The sequence below is a fragment of the Gorilla gorilla genome, chromosome 21 (genome assembly GCF_029281585.2).
Source record: "Gorilla gorilla gorilla isolate KB3781 chromosome 21, NHGRI_mGorGor1-v2.1_pri, whole genome shotgun sequence".
Classification (NCBI taxonomy): domain Eukaryota; kingdom Metazoa; phylum Chordata; class Mammalia; order Primates; family Hominidae; genus Gorilla; species Gorilla gorilla.
Window position 1 is genome coordinate 75,900,627 of NC_073245.2, and position 21,720 is coordinate 75,922,346.

General features: G+C 51.8%; 1 protein-coding gene across 2 annotated transcripts in view; it reads right to left on the reverse strand.

Annotated features, from left to right (window-relative positions):
* GMEB2 (glucocorticoid modulatory element binding protein 2) overlaps nucleotides 1-21,720 on the reverse strand; it is a 38,250-nt gene that overhangs the window by 9,660 nt on the left and 6,870 nt on the right. Inside the window, exons 2-5 of one of the 2 annotated variants that reach the window (XM_031007438.3) lie at nucleotides 20,643-20,830; nucleotides 7,562-7,659; nucleotides 5,800-5,927; nucleotides 654-757 (exon numbers count right to left, since the gene is read on the reverse strand). In XM_031007438.3, the coding sequence (XP_030863298.3) occupies nucleotides 654-757; nucleotides 5,800-5,927; nucleotides 7,562-7,659; nucleotides 20,643-20,773 (461 nt within the window). In that variant the 5' untranslated portion in view covers nucleotides 20,774-20,830. Of the gene's footprint in view, nucleotides 1-653; nucleotides 758-5,799; nucleotides 5,928-7,561; nucleotides 7,660-20,642; nucleotides 20,831-21,720 lie in introns of those variants that run through there. The other variant, XM_019016753.4, reaches the window with a different exon arrangement.

Genomic DNA, 21,720 nt, shown 5'->3' on the forward strand with positions numbered 1-21,720 from the left:
TTTTATTTTTTATTTTCAGAATGCATAATTGGAACAGACCCTTTTCTTTTCCCTTTTATTCTTGTTTTTTTTTTTTTGAGACAGAGTCTCACTCTGTAACCCAAGCTGTATTGCAGTGGCACAATCACAGCTCACTGCAGCCTTGACTTCCAGGCTCCAGTGATCCTTCCACCTTAGCCTCTCGAGCAGCTGGGACCACAGGCATATGCCACCAAATCCAGATAATTTTTTTTAATTTTTAATAGAGATGAGGTCTCATTATTTTGCCCAGGCTGGTCTCAAACTCTTGGCGTCAAGTGATCCTCCTGCCTCAGCCTCCTAAAGTGTTGGGATTACAGGTGTGAGCCACGTGCCCAGCCAACCCTTTATTTTACAACGGTGAAACAGCCACAAGTGCCTTCAGGTAAAGAATTGGTGGAAATTAAAATGACTGACAAAACAATTCTAAAAATCTGATAGTGTCCCTGTTGGCAGGAGTGTGGGAGACGGGTTTACAGTTTTGGGTGTGAGCAGGTGCAGCAGCCACCCGGGAGGTTGTCAGCACTCACCACATCTAAAATACGCCTCATCTTCAAAATCCCAAAACCCCACAAGAAAGCAAGAGCTGCCAGGGCCCCTTCCAGCAGGGAGGCTGACCCTGCGCCAGCGCCCACCTGAGCATGATGCCGTTCATGCGGATGGCTCTCTTCCAGTCCTTCAGGGTGGACTTCCCGGCCAGGTGCACGAATTCCTTCGGGCTGATTACATGCTCGTCGTACTGTGGGGGACACAGTCACGTGGGTCAAGCTTGGCCGGGACACCACATAGGGTGCCCCCATCTCCTACCTGACCCTGAGTCAGGGGCGCAAGGCAGGAAGAGCGCCACGGCACGGCTCTGACCAGTGCAGGTCTCCTACAGAGCATTCAGGTAAAACAAGGACATGACCCACAGGCACGGTGGCTGCAGTGGGGAGTGGCGTCTCCTCCAGCCCTGAGGGGGCCGAGCTGCTGTGTGCCTGGGGCTAGACAGGGCTGGGCTGACCACACCAGGTAGAAGGTGTGTGGCCTTCTCTTCCTCCAGGCAGACTAAGCAAACTGCTTCTGTGCAATGTATTTTATAAATACACGTTATTGCATACGTTACATCGCAGATGGCAACAGATGCCAGCACATAGGTGGAGCTGTGAACACCACCTTCCTCAGGTCCCTCCTGACACCACCTTGCCCCGTGCAGCAAACGCCAGCACCTGCTCTCACTCTGACACACACACACACACACACACACACACACACACACACACTCGTCTGTTTCTAAGCCAGGGGAACCTTCCTGCTTGCTAATTTCACCCATGTGGGAGCTCAGAGAAACTGAGAAGATAAAATATCCTGTTCAATCTTGTTACACAAGCAGTTACTGAAACCAAAAACTGGAATAAAACTGCATTTACTTAGAAAACAAGCAGGCTGGGGATGGAGGAGTCACGAGGTCGCTGCAGCTGGACCCAGGAGGCCCGAGTACGGGGGACGCCTCCACCCCCAGGCCGTGCCCAAGTCTAGCTTGCTGAAGGAAGTGATGTTCCCAATCCCTGAGCCCACCCTCTCATGACCCCTGTGCCACAGACGGGAACACTGAGCCCAGCCAGTCTCTGGCTCTCCCTCATGCGGCTGATCAGGGAGATCCAATAGAAGTCCAGAAGGTGGAATCCAGAAGAGTCTCTGGCCACTGTCAGAGCCTGGCAGGAAGGCTGCACTGGCTGTGACTGAGGCTGCTTCCGGCCATCACTTCTACCCAACATGGCTCACACCTAGGAAACTCAACTGCACCCAAAGGGCCTGATCCTACCTAGGGCTCTGGGCTCAGCCAGCCTCACCTCCCTGCCCCTCCTAGGCCTGCCTCTTTCCTTTCTTGCTTTCACCTTTGTTACTCTTCTCACCCCAGGTTTTCCTCTCCCAGCTAGGAAGCTACATGCTGTACTCTCCTGAGTGGCTCCAGGAGCTTGAGCATGTCACGCTTACCAGAGCTGCCAGAGCCCAGAGCTAACGCGGCCACTCCTGACCCCCCAGAGCTAACGCAGCCGCTCCTGACCCTCCAGCGCTAACACAGCCGCTCCTGACCCCCCGGAGCTAACGCGGCCCACTCCTGACCCTCCAGACCACAGCCACGTGGCCCTGCTCTCATCTCTGAGGCCCTCCAGGGCGTCTCTCTCGATGCTGAATAGACAGGACTGGTCGGGTGACCCACGTTTCCCCGACTCTTCACACCTCCTCACAGCACAGCGCTTCCATCTGGAGGCCTCCTATCTCCGCCTGCAGTGCATATTCAGAACATCCTTCAGTCATGATCTGCTGGTGGCAAACTCGTGTCTTTTTCTGGAAACGTCTTTCTTCCAGCATAATTTTAAAGACGACCTCACGGTGTCGTCACTCGCCACACAGTGAGGCTCTGGCGCTGCTACCTCTGCTCCTGCACTGCTTTCGGGAGCTCGCGGCCAGCGGGATTCTTGCTCCTGAGCGATCCGTCTCTCCTCCTGGCTAGACTGAGGATCTTCTCTGTCCCCGTCCTTCTGGAATTTCATTATGATGTCACCTATGGTACATTTCTTTCGTGTTTCCAACTTCTAATTCTAATACAATTTCAAACTCCCAGGATAATTGCCAGGATAGTCCAGGGAGCTCTCACACGTGCGTTCCGGACTCACTGCCTGCTCCCGTCTGCCCCCTTGCCCCCGCCTAGACCTGTGCGCGTGCAGCTACTGAGAGTGAAGCAGAGACGTCGGGCCCCTGGGCCCTCAACACTTGTGTATATTTCCTAAGAACAAGCTTCTCTTACGCAGCCACAGAACAACTCGCATCAGGAAATTATCATTCATACATTATTCTCTAATCCATTGTCCATAGTCAAATTCATGAATTGTTCCAATGATAGCCTTTATTGCAAAAAAAAAAATTTTTTTTTTTTGAGATGGAGTCTCACTCTGTTGCCCAAGCTGGAGTGCACTGGTGCAATCTTGGGCTCACTGCAACCTCCGCCTCCCGGGTTCAAGAGATTCTCTTGCCTCAGCCTCCCGAGTAGCTGGGAGTACAGGCACATGCCACCATGCCTGGCCAATTTTTTTGTATTTGTCGCAGAGATGGGGTTTCACCATGTTGGCTGCGCTGGTCTCGAACTCCTGACCTCAGGTGATTCATCCGCCTCGGCCTCCCAAAGTGCTGGGATTACAGGCGTGAGTCACCATGCCCAGCCTACATTTTTTTCTGATGCAGGATCCAGCCCAAGACTGTGGAGCATGCAGCTGCCTTGCTCTTCGGCTTTTGTCCCCATTAAGACTGCAGCAGGCCGGGCGCGGTGGCTCACGCCTGTAATCCCAGCACTTTGGGAGGCCGAGGCAGGCAGGTCACCTGAGGTCAGGAGTTCGGGCTCAGCCTGGCCAACATGGCAAAACCCCCTCTCTACTAAAAATACAAAAACTAGCCGGGCATGGTGGTGGGTGCCCGTAGTCCCAGCTACTCAGGAGGCTGAGGCAAGAGAATCACTTGAACCCAGGAAGCAGAGGTTGCGGCGAGCCGAGATCGCGCCATTGCACTCCAGTCTGGGCAACAGAGGAAGACTCCATCTCAAAAAAAAAAAAAAAAAAAAAAAAAGACGGAGCAGCTTCTCAGCCTGTCTGTGTTTTTCTTCGCCTTAAAATTTTTGGAGCTTGTGGGTCAGGTATTACGTAGGCTGTCTCTCCATATGTCTCTGCTGTTTTCTCATGAGTAGAGTCAGGCTATGAACTGTTGGAAGAACACCACAGAACTCCTGCTCACTGCATCAGGAGGCTCAAGGGGGAGGTCTGTCCCGAGCCTGATGATGTGAAGATGGATCGCTGGGTTAAGGAGGCACCTGCCAGCTTTCCCACCACAGCTACGACTTACGTCTGCAATGGCTGCGTGGTTTACAGGGATGCTCTGAAACTAGTCTGAGCACCTGCTCATGACTCTGACCCCATCATTCCTCCCACACTTTACTTCTCTCTATGCATTTATTTAACATAAATAACATGAAATATATGGAGATAGGTATATAGACTCATAGATTTTATTTTACTCGAGTGATGACCCATGACTATCACTATTTATTTGGATGCTAAAAGCCACCCTACATGCAGGCAGTGGGGTCTTCATCCAGGCTGGGGTCAGTCAGGGCCCTCGCACTGTGGACCACTCTTTCTCAGTTATGAAAGTTCTCAGACTCTCTCTCCTCCTTCCAGAACTCAAATAGATGTGTTCGACTCTCGTGCTTCCTGAATAAATCGCTTTATTTCTATTTACCAGTCCTACTTCTCTCTTCAGCTGTGGCTAACCTGCTGAAGACCTATCCACTAAGTGTTGGACTTCAATCCTATCTCTAGTCGTGTTTCTGCAGAATCTACTTATGCTTTACTCATGCTCTTTTTTTTTTTTAAGAAGAAACTGGGGTCTCAGTATGTTACCCACGCTGCTCTTGAACTCCTGGGCTCAAGCAATTCTCCTGCCTCGGCCTCCCAAAGTGACAGAATTGCAGGTGTTAAGCCATGACGCCCGGCCTCTTTTATTTCTTAAAATAAATTATTAAATATAACGATTTTATCTTCTAAGCCTTAAAACCCCAACAGCCGAGGCTGCTGCAGGGCCGACTCTGCAGCCTGTGGCTTCTGTGGTGCCTGTGGCTTCTGTGGGGCCTGTGGCTTCTGTGGTGCCTGTGGCTTCTGTGCGGCCTGTGGCTTCTGTGGGGCCTGTGGCTTCTGTGCGGCCTGTGGCTTCTGTGGGGCCTGTGGCTTCTGTGGGGCCTGTGGCTTCTGTGGTGCCTGTGGCTTCTGTGGGGCCTGTGACTTCTGTGCGGCCTGTGGCTTCTGTGGAGCCTGTGGCTTCTGTGGGGCCTGTGACTTCTGTGGCTTCTGCTCCAGGAGCACTACTTCTTGTGTGTCCAGGGTTCTGTGGAAATTACTTGAAACCTGAGATAAAGGTGAATTCTTCCAAAAAGTACTTTTTGTTTGTTTCTGTCAGATTCCTGGGGGAACTGCCAGCTGGGAGCCACTGATAACGACACTCTCAGCTTGAGGCTTTCAGACCATCCAGGCCACCTATGAATCCTCAAGGGGGTGTCTCCTTCCCTGTGCCAGGGACAAGAGGTATGGGAGTACGTGGTGGATTCACCCTTGGAGGTGCCAGCTTTGGAGGGGACAGTCACCACCCAGCACACACACCTCGAGGAAGCCCTGGGCTTTGTCTTCTGATCTCCAGCCCTGCAAGGCTGGGAAAGCCAAGCTCAGGCCAAGGCTCTCAGGGCAAAAGCTGGGCTTGGCACCCCATCTGCCTCTCAATTCTGTCACCATTAGGTCCCCAGGCCTCAGCACTTCCTCTTTCTTAGCCCGTGTGAGGCAGCATCTGTAAGATGCTTTATGGAAATGTCTTCACTGGCATTTTCAGCTGTTCCAGCACAGGTGAGCCTGGGCACCTGACCTATCAGTATTGTCAGAAAGAGAAGACCTTTCCCACTCATCCTAATCCTTACCAAAGAGGCAGCCTTTTTGGAGCAGCTCTCACTGGATCTGCTGGGTAAAGCTCCTTGTCTAGGAGGGGCAGCCTCCTCCACACGGCAGGAGGGCCTCCCAGCCTCCCTGCCACAGTGCACTGTGGCCACAGCGAATTCCTCTTCCTGAAGGTTCTTCCCGCACCTCCTTCACTCTCCCCAGCCCTGGAGACCCTGCCTCAGGATGCACTCGGCACAGCTGCACCCCCAAAGCAGTCACAGACGCCATGAGGCCTCTCTCCTGGGCCCTGAATGCAGCCTGTGCTCACCTGAACACATTTCACATTGATGCCGGGACACACAAACTTCCTCCAGATGAGGTTGGCTCTGCTGTCCCCACAGGTGATGGGGTACACAATCTCAGCCTCCAGGTTCTCCCCCTCTTCAGCCATCTTCACTTCTCACAGGCACATTGACAGGGAAGGGTAAAAGCAGAACATCAGTTACAACCTCTTCAAAGCATTTCCTGAAAATGCAGAAAATAGCTACCAACATGGAAACCAAAAATTAAAATCCAGGAAGGCCTGAGATAGAGCCAAGGTGGGCAGGGCATGCCCATCAGTGCCGTTAGAGTTTCAGGGTTAAACTCACTAAACAGATTTAAATATCGTTACATTAACAGAATTCCACTAAACTATGGTTCAACTGAAGAGCCACTTAGGAAAATAAAATCAAACTTTAATGGAAACAATTCTAGGGAAACCTAAGGTTTTAAAGGTTCTAGGGCCTTTAATCTCAGGCAAAAGAAAAATATTAAGAGTGTTATAAAGAATTTTTGTAATCCCAGCACTTTGGGAGGCCAAGGCAGGCGGATCACGAAGTCAAGAGATCGAGACCATCCTGGCCAACATGGTGAAACCCCGTCTCTACTAAAAATACAAAAATTAGCCAGGCGTGGTGGCGGGGACCTGTAGTCCCAGCTACTGGGGAGGCTGAGGCAGGAGAATGGCGTGAACCCGGGAGGTGGAGGTTGCAGTGAGTCGAGATCGCGCCACCGCACTCCAGCCTGGGTGACAGAGCAAGACTCCCTCTCAAAAAAAGAAAAAAAAAGAATTTTTACTGGGCCAGGCGAGGTGGCTCACACCTGTAATCCCAGCACTTTGGGAGGCCCAGGTGGGTGGATCACCTGAGGTCAGGAGTTTGACACCAGCCTGGCCCAACATGGCAAAACCCCATCTCTACTAAAAATACAAAAATTAGCTGGGCATGGTGGCATGCGCTTGTAATCTCAGCTACTCGGGAGGCTGAGGCAGGAGAAGTGCTTGAACCTGCGGGGCAGAGGTTGCAGTGAGCTGAGATCATGCCATCACACTCTAGCCTGGGCGACAGAGTGAGACTCCGTCTCAAAAAAAAAAAAAAAAACAGAATTTTTACTGGCCAGGCTCAGTGGCTCACACCTGTAATCCCAACATTTTGGGAGGCTGAGGCTGAAGGATCACATGAGGCCAGGAGTTCGAGACCAGCCTGGGCAACAGTGGGACCCTATTTCTTGAAAAAAAAAAAAAAAAGTTTTTTAATTAGCTGGGTGTGGTGGCACATGCCTGTAGTCCCAGCTACTCAGGAGGCTGAGGTAGGAGGATCATCTGAGCCTGGGAGGTTAAGGCTATGGTGAACGGTGATCGTGCCACTGCACTCTAGCCTGGGCAACAGAACAAGACCCTGTCTCAAAAAATAAAACCTTTTTTTACTACCATTCACTGATCGTTATAATAAACAGACACAGGCAAAACAAGAGTACTGAAACAGTGAGAAGAAAACAAAATCCAAAAGAGGAGAGAGCTGCAAACTTGGGGCCAGGTGACTTTGCTCTCCTATTAGTCATGGGCAGAGAAAGGGCTGTCATTACAGACACATGGCAGGCTCCACCTGGGGGACCTGGGGCCTGGCCTCTCACTCCTAAGGGCACACAGCTTGGGAATCAGCCCGAACAAAGACCTTGTATAACTCTGGCTGTTCCTCATTTGGAGTGCAGGACTGTCCTGTCCCTGCTGCGGCAAGAAGGCAGACTTCCCACCTAGGACGGCTTCCTACCTAACACGGCTTCCTTGAGCTGGGAGGAGGCTGTGAAGGCCGCAGCAGCTGCCGCCGCTGCATTTTCTGTCTCCATGTTATCTTCTGTCAGGTCGCCCCTGGTGAAGTGAAGGGAGGAGAGAATAGAATCAGGATCCCGGAGGGCACAACCTGCAGGGCACTATTTTCCTGACAGCGCTTTGCTGACCTGTTACACTTTTCTAACTGAATTCAGAAATGGCAGAGGGGCCGGATGTGGTGGCTCAAGCCTGTAATCCCAGCACTTTGGGAGGCTGAGGTGGGAGGGTCACTTGAGGTCAGGAGTTCGAGACCAGCCTGGCCAACACGGTGAAACCCCATCTCTACTAAAAAAAATACAAAAATTACCTGGACATGGTGGTACATGCCTGTAGAAGTTGGGGTAGGAGAACCGCTTGAACCTGGGAGGCAGAGGTTGCAGTGAGCCAAGATCACACCACTGCACTCCAGCCTGGGTGAGAGAGCGAGACTCTGTCTCAAAAAACAAAAAGGCCAGGTGCGGTGGCTCATGCCTATAATCCCAGCACTTTGGGAGGCTGAGGCAGGTGAATCACCTGAGGTCAGAAGTTTGAGATCAGCCTGGCCAACATGGTAAAACCTCGTCTTTACCAAAAATACAAAAATTAGCTGGGTGTGGTGGCTTGAGCCCGTAATCCCAGCTACCCAGGAGGCTGACACCAGAGAATCACTTGAACCCGAGAGGCGTGAGTGGGGATTGTGTCACTGCACTCCAGCCTGGGTGACAGAGCAAGACGCCGTCAAAATTAAACAACAACAACAAAAAGAAACGGCAGAGGCTGCGCAGGTCTGAGCACTGATGGGGACAAGCTGGTCTCGAGATCACACATTTTCTGTTTGGTTCATGGTGGCGAGCACCCAGAATGGCACCCAGCAGGTAAAGCCAGCAGGTGAGGCTGGGTGCAGTGGCTCACGCCTGTAATCCCAGTACTTTGGGAGGCTGAGGCGGGCAGATCACTTGAGGTCAGGAGTTCGAGAACAGCCTGGCCAACATGGTGAAACCTCATCTCTAACCAAAATTTAAAAATTAGCCAGGTGTGGTGGTACACACCTGTAATCCCAGCTACTTGGGAGGCCAAGACATGAGAATCGCCTGAACCCCGGAAACAGAGGTTGCAGTGAGCCGAGATTGTACCACTGCATTCCAGCCTGGGTGACAGAGCAAGACTCTGTCTCAGCGGGAAAAAAAAAACCCAGCAGGTGAAAACAGCAGGATGCATGGAGGCAGCGAGTGCCCCAGCAAGGATTCTATGCTTCCATTTCTGTCTTTAATAAAGTGTTTTATTTCCACAATAATTACTTCATATGGCTATAGAAACTATCAGAAAATACAAAATTTTAGAAGAAAAGTCACTATGGCCCAACCTCATAAAAAACTAAATTGTAGACAAAAGGGTAAAAGATGAAACCATAAAAGTAATAGAAGGAAAAAAATAAGTTTTTTTTACTTGTTTCAAAGTGACAAAGGGTTTTCTCATACAATACAAAACCAAGAAATAAAAAAAGATAACTTTGCCTTAAAAAATAAAAATAAAAACTTTCAATGCCAGGAAAAAAAACACCACAAACAACTTTTTTTTTTTTTTGAGATGGAGTCTCGCTCTGTCGCTCAGGCTGGAGTGCAGTGGCGCAATCCCCGCCCACTGCAAGCTCTGCCTTCCGGGTTCACACCATTCTCCTGCCTCAGCCTCCTGAGTAGCTGGGACTACAGGCGCCCGCCACCATGCCTGGCTAATTTTTTGTATTTTTGCTAGAGACAGGGTTTCACTGTGTTAACCAGGATGGTCTCGATCTCCTGACCTCGTGATCCTCCTGCCTCGGCCTCCCAAAGTGCTGGGATTACAGGCATGAGCCACCACGCCCAGCCACCACAAACAATTTTTTAAGAAAAGAAAGAACGTGGTGGCAAAATGCTTAAAACATAAGGACAACAAACCACTTATTTCCTGATATGACATAAAGAGGTCCCACGATTGCACTCCAGACCAATGTCACAGCACAACAGGGAAATGCAAAGGCCGCAAGCAGGGGCTCTGGAGAAACCCTGGAAAGACACTCATGAGAAACGCAAGCAGAAACCAGTACATGAGGCCACTTTCCCCTAGAGAGCCCACAGGAAGGAACCAGCGTTACCACGCATACGGGAGAGTCTTGGGGTGGTGGTGCCGGCCCAGGACGCAGGACTCCAACAGCGTCGTTGGTGAGAGCTATGAGGAAGGCACTCCGCCTGCAGCCTAGAAACATGCCCCTCTGACCCACCTCCATTTCTAGAAACATGCCCCTCTAACCCACCTCCATTTCTAGAAACATGCCCGTCTGACCCACCTCCATTTCTAGAAACATGCCCCTCTGACCCACCTCCATTTCTAGAAACATGTCCCTCTGACCCCACCTCCATTTCTAGAAACATGTCCCTCTGACCCCACCTCCATTTCTAGAAACATGCCCCTCTGACTCCACCTCCATTTCTAGAAACATGCCCGTCTGACCCACCTCCATTTCTAGAAACATGCCCCTCTGACCCACCTCCATTTCTAGAAACATGTCCCTCTGACCCCACCTCCATTTCTAGAAACATGTCCCTCTGACCCCACCTCCATTTCCAGAAACATGCCCCTCTGACTCCACCTCCATTTCTAGAAACATGCCCCTCTGACCCACCTCCATTTCTAGAAACATGCCCCTCTGACCCACCTCCATTTCTAGAAACATGTCCCTCTGACCCCACCTCCATTTCTAGAAACATGCCCCTCTGACCCACCTCCATTTCTAGAAACATGCCCCTCTAACCCACCTCCATTTCTAGAAACATGTCCCTCTGACCCCACCTCCATTTCCAGAAACATGTCCCTCTGACCCCACCTCCATTTCTAGAAACATGCCCCTCTGACCCCACCTCCATTTCTAGAAACATGCCCCTCTAACCCACCTCCATTTCTAGAAACATGCCCGTCTGACCCACCTCCATTTCTAGAAACATGTCCTTCTGACCCCACCTCCATTTCTAGAAACATGCCCCTCTGACCCCACCTCCATTTCTAGAAACATGTCCCTCTGACCCCACCTCCATTTCTAGAAACATGCCCCTCTGACCCCACCTCCATTTCCAGAAACATGCCCCTCTGACCCCACCTCCATTTCCAGAAACATGTCCCTCTGACCCCACCTCCATTTCTAGAAACATGCCCCTCTGACCCCACCTCCATTTCTAGAAACATGCCCCTCTAACCCACCTCCATTTCTAGAAACATGCCCGTCTGACCCACCTCCATTTCTAGAAACATGTCCTTCTGACCCCACCTCCATTTCTAGAAACATGCCCCTCTGACCCCACCTCCATTTCTAGAAACATGCCCCTCTGACTCCACCTCCATTTCTAGAAACATGCCCCTCTGACCCACCTCCATTTCTAGAAACATGCCCCTCTGACCCACCTCCATTTCCAGAAACATGTCCCTCTGACCCCACCTCCATTTCTAGAAACATGCCCCTCTAACCCACCTCCATTTCTAGAAACATGCCCGTCTGACCCACCTCCATTTCTAGAAACATGTCCTTCTGACCCCACCTCCATTTCTAGAAACATGCCCCTCTGACCCCACCTCCATTTCTAGAAACATGCCCCTCTGACTCCACCTCCATTTCTAGAAACATGCCCCTCTGACCCACCTCCATTTCTAGAAACATGCCCGTCTGACCCACCTCCATTTCTAGAAACATGTCCCTCTGACCCCACCTCCATTTCTAGAAACATGCCCCTCTGACCCCACCTCCATTTCTAGAAACATGTCCCTCTGACCCCACCTCCATTTCTAGAAACATGCCCCTCTGACTCCACCTCCATTTCTAGAAATTAATCCTGCAGACACGGTGTTCCCACACTGGCATGAGGGTTGTCTGAAACAGGGAACAAGTCTCCAGTTTGTGGAAGCTGTGCGGGCAGCTGCCTCTGCGGAGATGATGTGGACAAGCTGGGAGAGGTCTGGGTGGGGTTCCCAGCTGTGCACCTCATAACAGCCAACTGTATGATGTGTGCACTTCTAAACTTCCAGAAGTTTGCTTAAAAACACACGCACACCAGCCGGGCGCGTTGGCTCACGCCTGTAATCCCAGCACTTTGGGAGGCCGAGGCGGGCGGATCACAAGGTCAGGAGATCGAGGCCATCCTGGCTAACACGGTGAAACCCCGTCTCTACTAAAAATACAAAAAATTAGCCGGGCGTGGTGGTGGGCACCTGTAGGCCCAGCTACTCGGGAGGCTGAGGCAAGAGAATGGCGTGAACCCGGGAGGTGGAGGTTACAGTGAGCCGAGATCGTGCCATTGCACTCCAGTCTGGGCGACAGAGTGAGACTCTGTCTCAAAAAAAGAAAACAAAACAAAAAAAACATGTAGCAAGAGGAAGTCTCAATTTCCAGATGGTAGAATAACAGATTTAATTCCCCACAAAAAAGAAGAGGATCTTTAAGTCCTTCAAGACAGCCCTGCCTCAGCTGCCACGTGGGGTTCTCTTCTCAGAGAAGAAGGTGCATGCAGACTCTCCACTGCTCCATAAGCGACTGTCCCGCGAGGGCAGAGCCTTGGCGTCCTGGTAAAGCAACTGCAGACTGAAAAATGCCCTCTGGTCCTTCATGGCTCCCTCCATCAAGACTGGGGGCTATTTCCCACCCCCTCCACTTGACTTTGGGCCAAGCTTTGAAGAGCTTTGACCAAGAGGCTGTGACGAGGCCCTACGAGGACTCTGGCTCTCCTCCTGCTAAGCACACCCAGGCAGGTGTCCTGGCAGATGAGGACCACATGCAGAGCCTCGGCCAGCCCACCAATGCCCGGATATGCAAGTGAGCCCAGCCTGGACCCCCCGGCGAGACCCAGCAGCACCCGCCCAGGCCCGAAAACCTTAAGAAATGACCAGTGTCTGCTGTTTTAAGCCACCAAGCTCTGCGGTGGTTTGTTAGGCTGCAAGCATGGCTAATTCAGAAACTGCCGGAAACAAGCACTGCTGTCCCCAGCCTGGGACACACAGCGCTGCCTCTGCGTGGGGAGAGGGCACAGGCTAAGGGCATAAATGCCATCCCAGACCCGGCTCTTGTGTGTGGAAGCCGCCACTGTGCCACGAGGCAGAGGAAACCTTGGCAGGACCTTACGCCACAGCAATTTAAAAGAGAAGAAACAGGCTGGGCGTGGTGGCTCATGCCTATAATCCCAGCACTTTGGGAGCCCAAGGTGGTGGATCACTTGAGGTCAGGAGTTCAAGACCAGCCTGGCCAATATGGTGAAACCCTTTCTCTACGAAAAATACAAAATTTAGGCAGGCGTGGTGGCGGGTGCCTGTAATCCCTGCTATTCAAGAGGCTGAGGCAAGAGATTTACTTGAACACGGGAGGTGGAGGCTGCTGCAGTGAGCTGAGATCATGCCACTGCACTCCAGCCTGTGTGACAGAGTGAGACTTGGTCTCAAAAAAAAAAAGGAAGCACATCTGACTAGTGTGATCTCGCAAGGAACATTCCAGACACAGTGGAGCTAGAAGGTTCTTCTCCAAACAAGGAATCCCCAGGGGATCAAATTGTTTTGCATCAGCCAGACATGGTGGCTCAAGCCTGTAACCCCAGTGCTTCGGGAGGCTGAGGTGGGAGGACTGCTTGAGTCCAGGAGTTCAAGACTAGCTTGGGCAACACAGTGAGAGCCCATTAGCCAGGCGTGGTGGCACATGCCTGCAGTCCCAGCACTGTACTAAAAATCTACACGGGGCCGGGCATGGTGGCACATGCCTGTAGAGTCCCAGCTACTCAGGAGGCTGAGGCAGGAGGATTCCTTGAACCCAGGAGGTCACAGCTGCCATGAGCCGTGACTGTGTCACTGCACTCCAGTCTGTGCAACAGAACGAGACTCTGTTTCGAAAAACAAAAAATCATTTCATGTCTCCACTTTCTCCACTGGCAAAAGACTCTGTCAAGGTAAAAAATGGTTCTGACCCACAGAAATCTAAGAAAGGAAAAAATATAAAAAATAGAAAATTTAAAAAAGAGATGGTCTCAGAATAAAGACCAACCTGGGCTATGGTTGTCACTCTTCCCTCACACCTTAGAAAGCTTTCTGGCTGCATCTGGCCAAAGGGCCACCCTGCCCCATCTTGGATCAGTGAGGCGCCTTCGAACAGGCCACCTGCCCTGGAGCCCGTCCTGTCTTGTCTGCCACCGCACGCTCAGTAGGGGAGGGGAAGTCGCGAGGTTTTAGTTCACCAGTCTCTGGATCAAGACGTGCCATAACCAAGAAGCCCCAGCCACACCCAGACCCGATGTGGCCACAAGGGGTGCGCTGGGAAGGCCCAGGAAAAGGCGGGAGGCGGACGAATGGAAATGTCATTCTGTGGCCACAGAAATGATCTCAACGTTTTGTAACTTCCTACCAAGAGGCAGTCTTAGCTCCGCCCTTGAACCAGTGCTTGGTGATGTCGCTTGCGTCATTCAAGGCAACAGAAGTGAGCAGGAGGCCCACTTTCCTCTGCAACTGTGGGCTTACCGGGCAAAGAAGTCCAGGCCTCCAGGTGGAGGATCACAGACCTGGCAAAGCAGAGGAGAGCCACCCAGCCGAGCCTACCTGTGCCTCAGACTGCCTCCCTCCAGAGACCCCTGTGGCCAAGGCCACCCAGACCAGCAGGTCCTTGCCAAGCTGTCAGCTGACGACAGGGGTTGGTGAGGCCGGCCCAGACCAGCAGAACCACGAACCAACCAACAGAATTAAAAAAAATAATAACTATGTCTTGTCTTAAGCCGCTAAGTTTTGGGTGGTTTCTTTCTTTCTTTCTTTTTCTTTTTTTTTTTTGGAGACGCAGTCTCACTCTGTTGCCCAGGCTGGAGTGCAGTGGCGCAATCTTGGCTCACTGCAAGCTCTGCCCCCCGGATTCACGCCATTCCCCTGCCTCAGCCTCCCGAGTAGCTGGGACTACAGGTGCCTGCCATTGGGTGTTTTCTTAAACAGCAAAAGAAAACTGACACAATCATAAACAGAGCAAGCAAGAGAACTTGGCAATTATTTCCTCTCTACTTCTCACTGTTCTTCAAAGAGTTAACTCAAGCATAAGATGTGAGCAAATTCTTTTAACATCCTAGAAAAAAAGCTCCTACTCAGTGTTCATAAAGCAAAGCTAACCTACAGGAGCCACCTTCCACAGTGACCACAGGAAACCAAGACAGCAAGTGGGACACCAGCCTCCAGGGCACTGCGCCAGCCGTGCGCCTGTGTCTGCGACTGCCCTGGTCCGTCACTGCCACCAGCCGGCAAGACACCCACAGAAGAGAGCTCTAAGCCACAACTGTGTACGAAGACAACTGTGCAGGATTTTATTACTACAACATTTTTGTTTTCTTTTTTTTTTTTTTTTTGAGACTGAGTCTCGCTCTGTCACCCAGGCTGGAGTGCAGTGGCACAATCTCGGCTCACTGTAACCTCCATCTCCCCAGTTCAAGCAATTCTCCTGCTGCAGCCTCCCAAGTAGCTGGATTACAGGCGCCCGCCACCATGCCTGGCTAATTTTTGTACTTTTAGTAGAGACGGGGTTTCACCATGTTGGCCAGACTGGTCTCAAATTCCTGACAAGTGATCCACCCACCCTGGCCTCCCAAAGTGCTGGGATTACAGGTGTGAGCCACTGCGCCTGGCCCATTTTTGTTTATCAATAAAAATTTACTTAATGTTGAACTCTCCACATTTCAAATGGGTAACTCCAGTGTCCTTGATGCTCCTGTGACATGTTCATGAGACTTATCTTGGGTGTGAGAGTCTAGCATGTGGGTGGTCTGGACAGGAGGGGGAGGGAAGAGTGCAGAGCAGGGCAGGGTAAAGGGACCCCCTAGGATGTGAAGGCCGCCCTGCATTTGTCACACTGGGAAACACCCACTCCATCAGATGGACCCTGGTATGGGCGGCAAGCCACCCAGGTGCCGAGGCAAGAGACTGAGGGCACGAGCTGTTCCAGTGTAATAAAATGCATAAAATAAGAATAGTTATACTAGATCTAGATCATAAATGATTATATATGAATATCATTCATCATTAGTTTGTAGCAATTACTCTTTATTCCAATATTATAATAATCCTTGCCTAAGCATAACCTAGGAAAAACTAGGAAATCATAACCCAGGAAAAACTAGGCCATACAGAGATAGGAGCTGAGGGGACATGGTGAGAACTGACCAGAAGACAAGAGTGCGAGCCTTCTGTTATGCCTGGACAAGGCCACCAGAGGGCTCCTTGGTCTAGCGGTAACACCAGCGTCTGGGAAGACGCCCGTTGCCAAGTGGACCGTGGTCTAGCGGTAGCGTCAGTGTCAAGGAAAAACACCCGCTACTTAGCAAACCGGGAAAGAGAGTCTCCCTTTCCCCGAGGGAGTTTAGAGAAGACTCTACTCCTCCACCTCTTGTGGAGGGCCTGACATCAGTCAGGCCCGCCCACAGTTATCCGGAGGCCTAACCATCTCCCTGTGATGCTGTGCTTCAGTGGTCACGCTCCTAGTCCGCCTTCATGTTCCATCCTGTACACCTGGCTCTGCCTTTTAGATAGCAGCAGCAAATTAGTGAAAGTACTGAAAGTCTCTGATAAGCAGAAATAATGGTGTAAGCGGTCTCTCTCTCTCTCTCCTCTCTCTCTGCCTCAGCTGCCAGGAAGGGAAGGGCCCCCTGTCCAGTGGACACGTGACCCACATGACCTTACCTATCACTGGACATGGCTCACACTCCTTACCCTGCCCCTTTGTCTTGTATCCAATAAATAGTGCAACCTGGCATTTGGGGCCACTACTGGTCTCCGCATCTTGGTGGTAGTGGTCCCCCGGGCCCAGCTGTCTTTTTCTTTTATCTTTGTCTTGTGTCTTTATTTCTACACTCTCTCGTCTCCGCATACGAGGAGAAAACCCACCAACCCTGTGGGGCTGGTCCCTACACCCTGGCTTTGTAGACTGGAGCCTAGGCACAACTCAGCTGCTGTAGTGAATTGTGATCCTCCAAACCCAGCAAGGCACCTGCAGGACATCTGGCCCAGTCTCCTCGTTGAGCCAGTTCACGAAAAAGAGACTTTTCTGAGTGACACGCTAATGGGCAATATGAGGACTAAATGGGATGGTCTCCGACTTGGACAAACCAACAGTAAAAGCCACTTTGCGGGGAAAAAAACTTTTCCTTTTTTCTTTTTTTTTGACACAGGATCTCACCCTGTGACCCAGGCTGGAGTGCAGTGGCATGACCTTGGCTCACTGCAGCCTCAACCTCTCTCGGGCTCAAGCAATCCTCCCGCCTCAACCTCCCATGCAGCTGGGACCATAGGTGCATGCCACCACACCCAAATAATTTTTATATTTTTTGTAGAGACGAGGTTTCACTATATTGCTCGGGCTGGTCTCAACTCCTGGGCTCAAGCAACCCTCCCACCTCAGCCTCCCAAAGTGCTCGGATTACAGGCAGGAGCCACCAGGCCTGGCCAACATAGGAAGAAATTTAAATTTGAATTGAATATTAGAAGAGATGAAAATTCATCAACATGGAAAGACAAAGATCATTAACTAAAGCCAAACCAGAATGAAAGCCGTGTGCACAGTGGGGTCTCACGCTGGGAACGCGAGGGGCACGTGCAGGGCTCCACGGTGTGGCGACGCCCCATGCTCCCTTTGTGGGGGTTCATTCAGCGGAACATGAGCACCTGGGGTGCTTTTCAACATGTACGTGAGTTTAATAATAAAAAGGTTTAAGGAAAGAAAAATTCATATGTTTTGATATAAACAGAACATCTGGAAAGATCTATTCTAAGGTGTTGACAGTAGGAATCTCTAGGTAGTAGTAATATGGCCTTTTTGAATTTTTGCTTATCAGTATTTTCTAATTTTCTTTTTCTTTCTAAATAATTCTAGCTATGAAATAATTTTCTACCATATATATTTTGTAATAAAAATGGTTATATTTAATTTTTTAAAGGCTGTACAAACTTCCTGATAAAATGGCAAATTAGACACACACATGTGGGCCGGGTACAGTGGCTCGCGCCTGTAATCCCAGCACTTTGGGAGGCTGAGGCGGGCAGATCACCTAAGGTCAGGAGTTTGAGACCAGCCTGGCCAACATGGTGAAACCCCGTCTCTACTAAAAATACAAAAATGAGCTGGATGTGGTGGCGCACACCTATCGTGCCAGCTACTTGGGAAGCTGAGGCAGGAAAACTGCTTCAACCCGGGAGGCAGAGGTTGTAGTGAGCTGAGATCACGCCACTGCACTCCAGCCTAGGCAACAAGAGCGAGACTCCATCTCAAAAAAAAATAAAAATAACACACACGTGAATAGGCTCCTCATGGAAGTCATCACAACAGTGCAGAGGGAAGAGCTTCCAAAGCGTAAACCCAGAAGCGAGGAGCAGGAGGGTGCGCGCAGACGCAGAGAGCAGCAAGGCGCAGACTGAGAGGCGGAGGCTGGCCGTGGGGAGATGACTGATGCTCAGTTTCTACCCGAAATCCCTAAATCTAGAGACCTGGCACATCAACTACCTCTGCCAGCAGGAATGAGGGAAAGGAGGGCAACCAAAAGATGTCCCACCCTCACCCATCCAGCTACCTGCCATCCTCAGCCCCACCTGGCAGAAGACCCTGAGAGGTGGAGGCAGGCTCCTGCCTACAGGACCCTGAGAGTCAGGGGAAGGCGTTATCCTGAACTGTGTCCCCCGTAAAATTCGTATGTTGAAGGCGTCATCCCCAGTGTGACTGTATTTAAAGATGGGGTCTTCAGGAGATAATTTAAATGAGGTCATATAAGTTGGCCCTCATCCAGTAAGACTTTGACCGTCTGGTGGTTTTTTTTTTTGGATACTGGGTCTCACTCTATCACTCAGGTTGGAGTACAGTGGCACGATCACAGCTCACTGCTGTCTCTAACTCCTGGGCTCAGGTGATCCTCCTGCTTCAGCCTCCTGAGTAGCTGGGACTACAGGTGCTTACCACCACGCCCAGCTGGTGGTGCGCCGTGTTTTTTGTAGAGATGGGGTTTTGCCATGTCACCCAGGCTGGTCCTGAACTGGGCTCAAGTGATCTCCCTCGGCCTCCCGCAGTGCTGGAATTACAGGCATGAGCCACCGCGCCTGGCCGACCGTGACCTTCTAAGAAGTGAAAGAGAAAGATCTTTCTCTCTCCCTCCCTCTCCATCATGAGGACACAGCAAGAAGTCGGCCATCTGCAAGGTAGAAAGCGAGTCCTCCCAAAAGCGGAACCTGGCAGACCCTGATCTTGGACTTCAGCCTTCAGAACTGTAAGAAAATAACTCTCTGCTGTTCAGGCCACACAGTCTATGGCAGCCCGAGCAGACTAAGACACACGCCGTCTGGGGAGTCAGACCAGATCAGGAAGAAAGGCCTAGAGCTCAGGATACTGAAGGTCCCAACCCGGTGCTGGACCAGACCACCCCGGCAGCCGCGGCCACGGTGTCAGGGCTCAGGTGAGGTGACCTGGACACCACCCCAGCAGCCGCGGCCACGGTGTCAGGGCTTGGGTGAGGTGACTTGGACACCACCCCGGCAGCCGTGGCCACGGTGTCAGGGCTCAGGTGAGGAGAGTTGGATATGGGACTGGGCCTACCCCGAGGCTGCTTCCACCCAGACGCCTGGGTGGGTGACACGAAAGCTGGGCTCAGTTGGGATCAGAGCAGCCTCTCCCCAGGTCAGAAATGACCCTGGGCTCCTCGCAGTAGCCCTAGGGCACCATGAGAAAGCTACGTGGACTTCTCTGACCAAGGGTCACTGCTGCCACACTACTCATTGCAGGCCATGTCAGGGCTCGGCTGAGGAGACGTGGACACCACCCCAGCAGCCGCGGCCACGGTGCCCCAAGGGAGGGACTTGGGCACTGCCTCTCTGGGCAAGAGTGGTGAGGTGTGGGGTGGGAGATGTCTGGAAACATCATGGACACATGCCCGGAAAACACGGAAGCTGTGCACCAAGGTGCTGACAAAGGAAAAAGGAGAATGGAGGTGTGAACATCCAGCTAGCAGGTCCCACTCAGAGACTCCTGCATTTCCAGACATGGCCACCAGCTCTGTGGATGAGACAGGAGAGGACAGGGTACCTCACACCACGAACCCACACAGGTCCATGTCTTGCTCTGTGATCGCACAACAGCCTCCACCACCCTGACATGCAGGAGGGAGGTCAAAGCCTCGGGTCCAACAACAGGCTCCACAGCAAGGGAAGAAAGGCAGGAAGGAACTCAGGGCCAGGTCCTCCCAGGCAGCAGCTGCCTGCACGCTGTCCACCAAGGGAGGTCTGACCTGCACCGCGCAGGGGTTGGCAGTCTAGAGTCGTCCTCTGTCAAATGGTGAGAAAGTCAAAAGCTCATGCTCAGTGATATGCTAGGTCAGCATGAAGATGCCACACATGAGACACAGCAAGGATGAGACCAACGGGAAGACTGCCCCAGCCCAGAGCCCTCTGGGGAGGAAGAATAAGGATGGCAGCCTGGGACTGCCCGTGGCTGACTCTGCCTTTATTTCACCCCAGCAGAGGCAAGAGTGACACCGGCTCACAGCAGAAGCAGCTCTGCCACCTCCTAGCAGTTCCACCTACGGGCAGCAAAACAAAGCTGGCAGTTTGGGCAAATGTTAGCATTTTTGCCAACTAACATTGAATCGGACATCTGGTACAGAGATGAGGAAGAAAACACTCACAGTTTCACGAAGACTGTCAAGAAAATCACTGACTCTTCACTTCATTTATGAAAGGCCAGCTCTCTGACATCCCTACCACTCCCTCTCACATGAGAAATCACGGCCTTTCAGGACGTGGAGCCACGTGGCCGTGCAGGTACGGGAGGCCTCCCCGCAGCTGCAGCTGGGTCTTCTGGTCCCCGTGCCATTTCTGCTTTTCTTCGCTCTCTACTTACACACACATTTGAGTCCAGTCTCAGAAGAACTGGAACTAGAAAAATCCTGACACTTGTCCCTTACTACGTTAATGCCAGCTGTGCCAAGGACAGCCCAACCCAAGCCCCCATCAGCCCCAATGGCACCGAGGCCCGAGCTTACCCGTGAGGGGCCAAGTTGGTCGTCACCAACACGGTCTTCACCCCCTCCACACCACTGCCGTCCACTGCAGTGTCCGGAGTTGTCACAACCACCACCTCCTCCATGTGCACACTCACGTCGGGAGTCGCCATGGCTCAGCAGAAGGGGACGCCCAGGCCAGCAGCGTCAGTCCTCCAGGGTCCCAAGTCCTGGAGGAAGAAAGGCAGGGCACAGGGATGGAGTCATCACCACATCCACACAACATAGCACTCACAAAGGCGTCTCTAATCAGCTCCAAAGACCCACCCTTGAGTCCCAGACTGCTACCTCCTGACAAAAACGAGCGGCAACAGAAGGGCTACTCCAGGCTCTGGTTCCAAGGGCGGTGTAAGTGCACTCCACCCGTTTTTCCCACTGGATAAGCTGAAACCCTTGGGTAGAAAGCACAGAGCCACTCCCTCCACGTGGGGCTCAGAGCAGGAGGACAGGAGGGGCGTGGAATTCCAAGCAACTTCCCTGGATGCAGGCTCCCGGCTTGCCAGTTCTTCCGTCTCTCCTGGCCTGAACTCAAAGCCAGCCCCAATCCCTGAACTGAGTTTCAGGTGCAGAAAGCACTCCAAGAAGTCCTCGCTAGTCTGTGGAACGGGAAGGGAAACCCATTCAAGACAGAAAGAGAGGAGGGAAATGCCCTGGGTTTTTTTGGGTTTTTGGGTTTTTTTTGAGATGGAGTCTCGCTCTGTCGCCCAGGCTGGAATGCAATGGCACGATCTAGGCTCACTGCAAGCTTCACCTCCTGGGTTCAAGTGATTCTCCTGCCTCAGCCTCTCCAATTGCTGGGATTACAGGTTTCACCATGTTGCCCAGGCTGGTCTCAAACTCCTGACCTCAGGTGATCCACTCACCTCGGCCTCCCAAAGTGCTGGGATTGCAGGTGTGAGGCACCGTGCCTGGCCTGCCCCAGGTTTAAAAATTATTATTATTTTGTCTTTCCTGGCTTTGCCTTCAGCAAGTCCAACCCCTGCTAAAACCCGGTGATAATGGCTGTCCTGGCCCAAAAAGCTTGGAGACAGGGGAATCTTCCTCCTGACTAAACGAATGG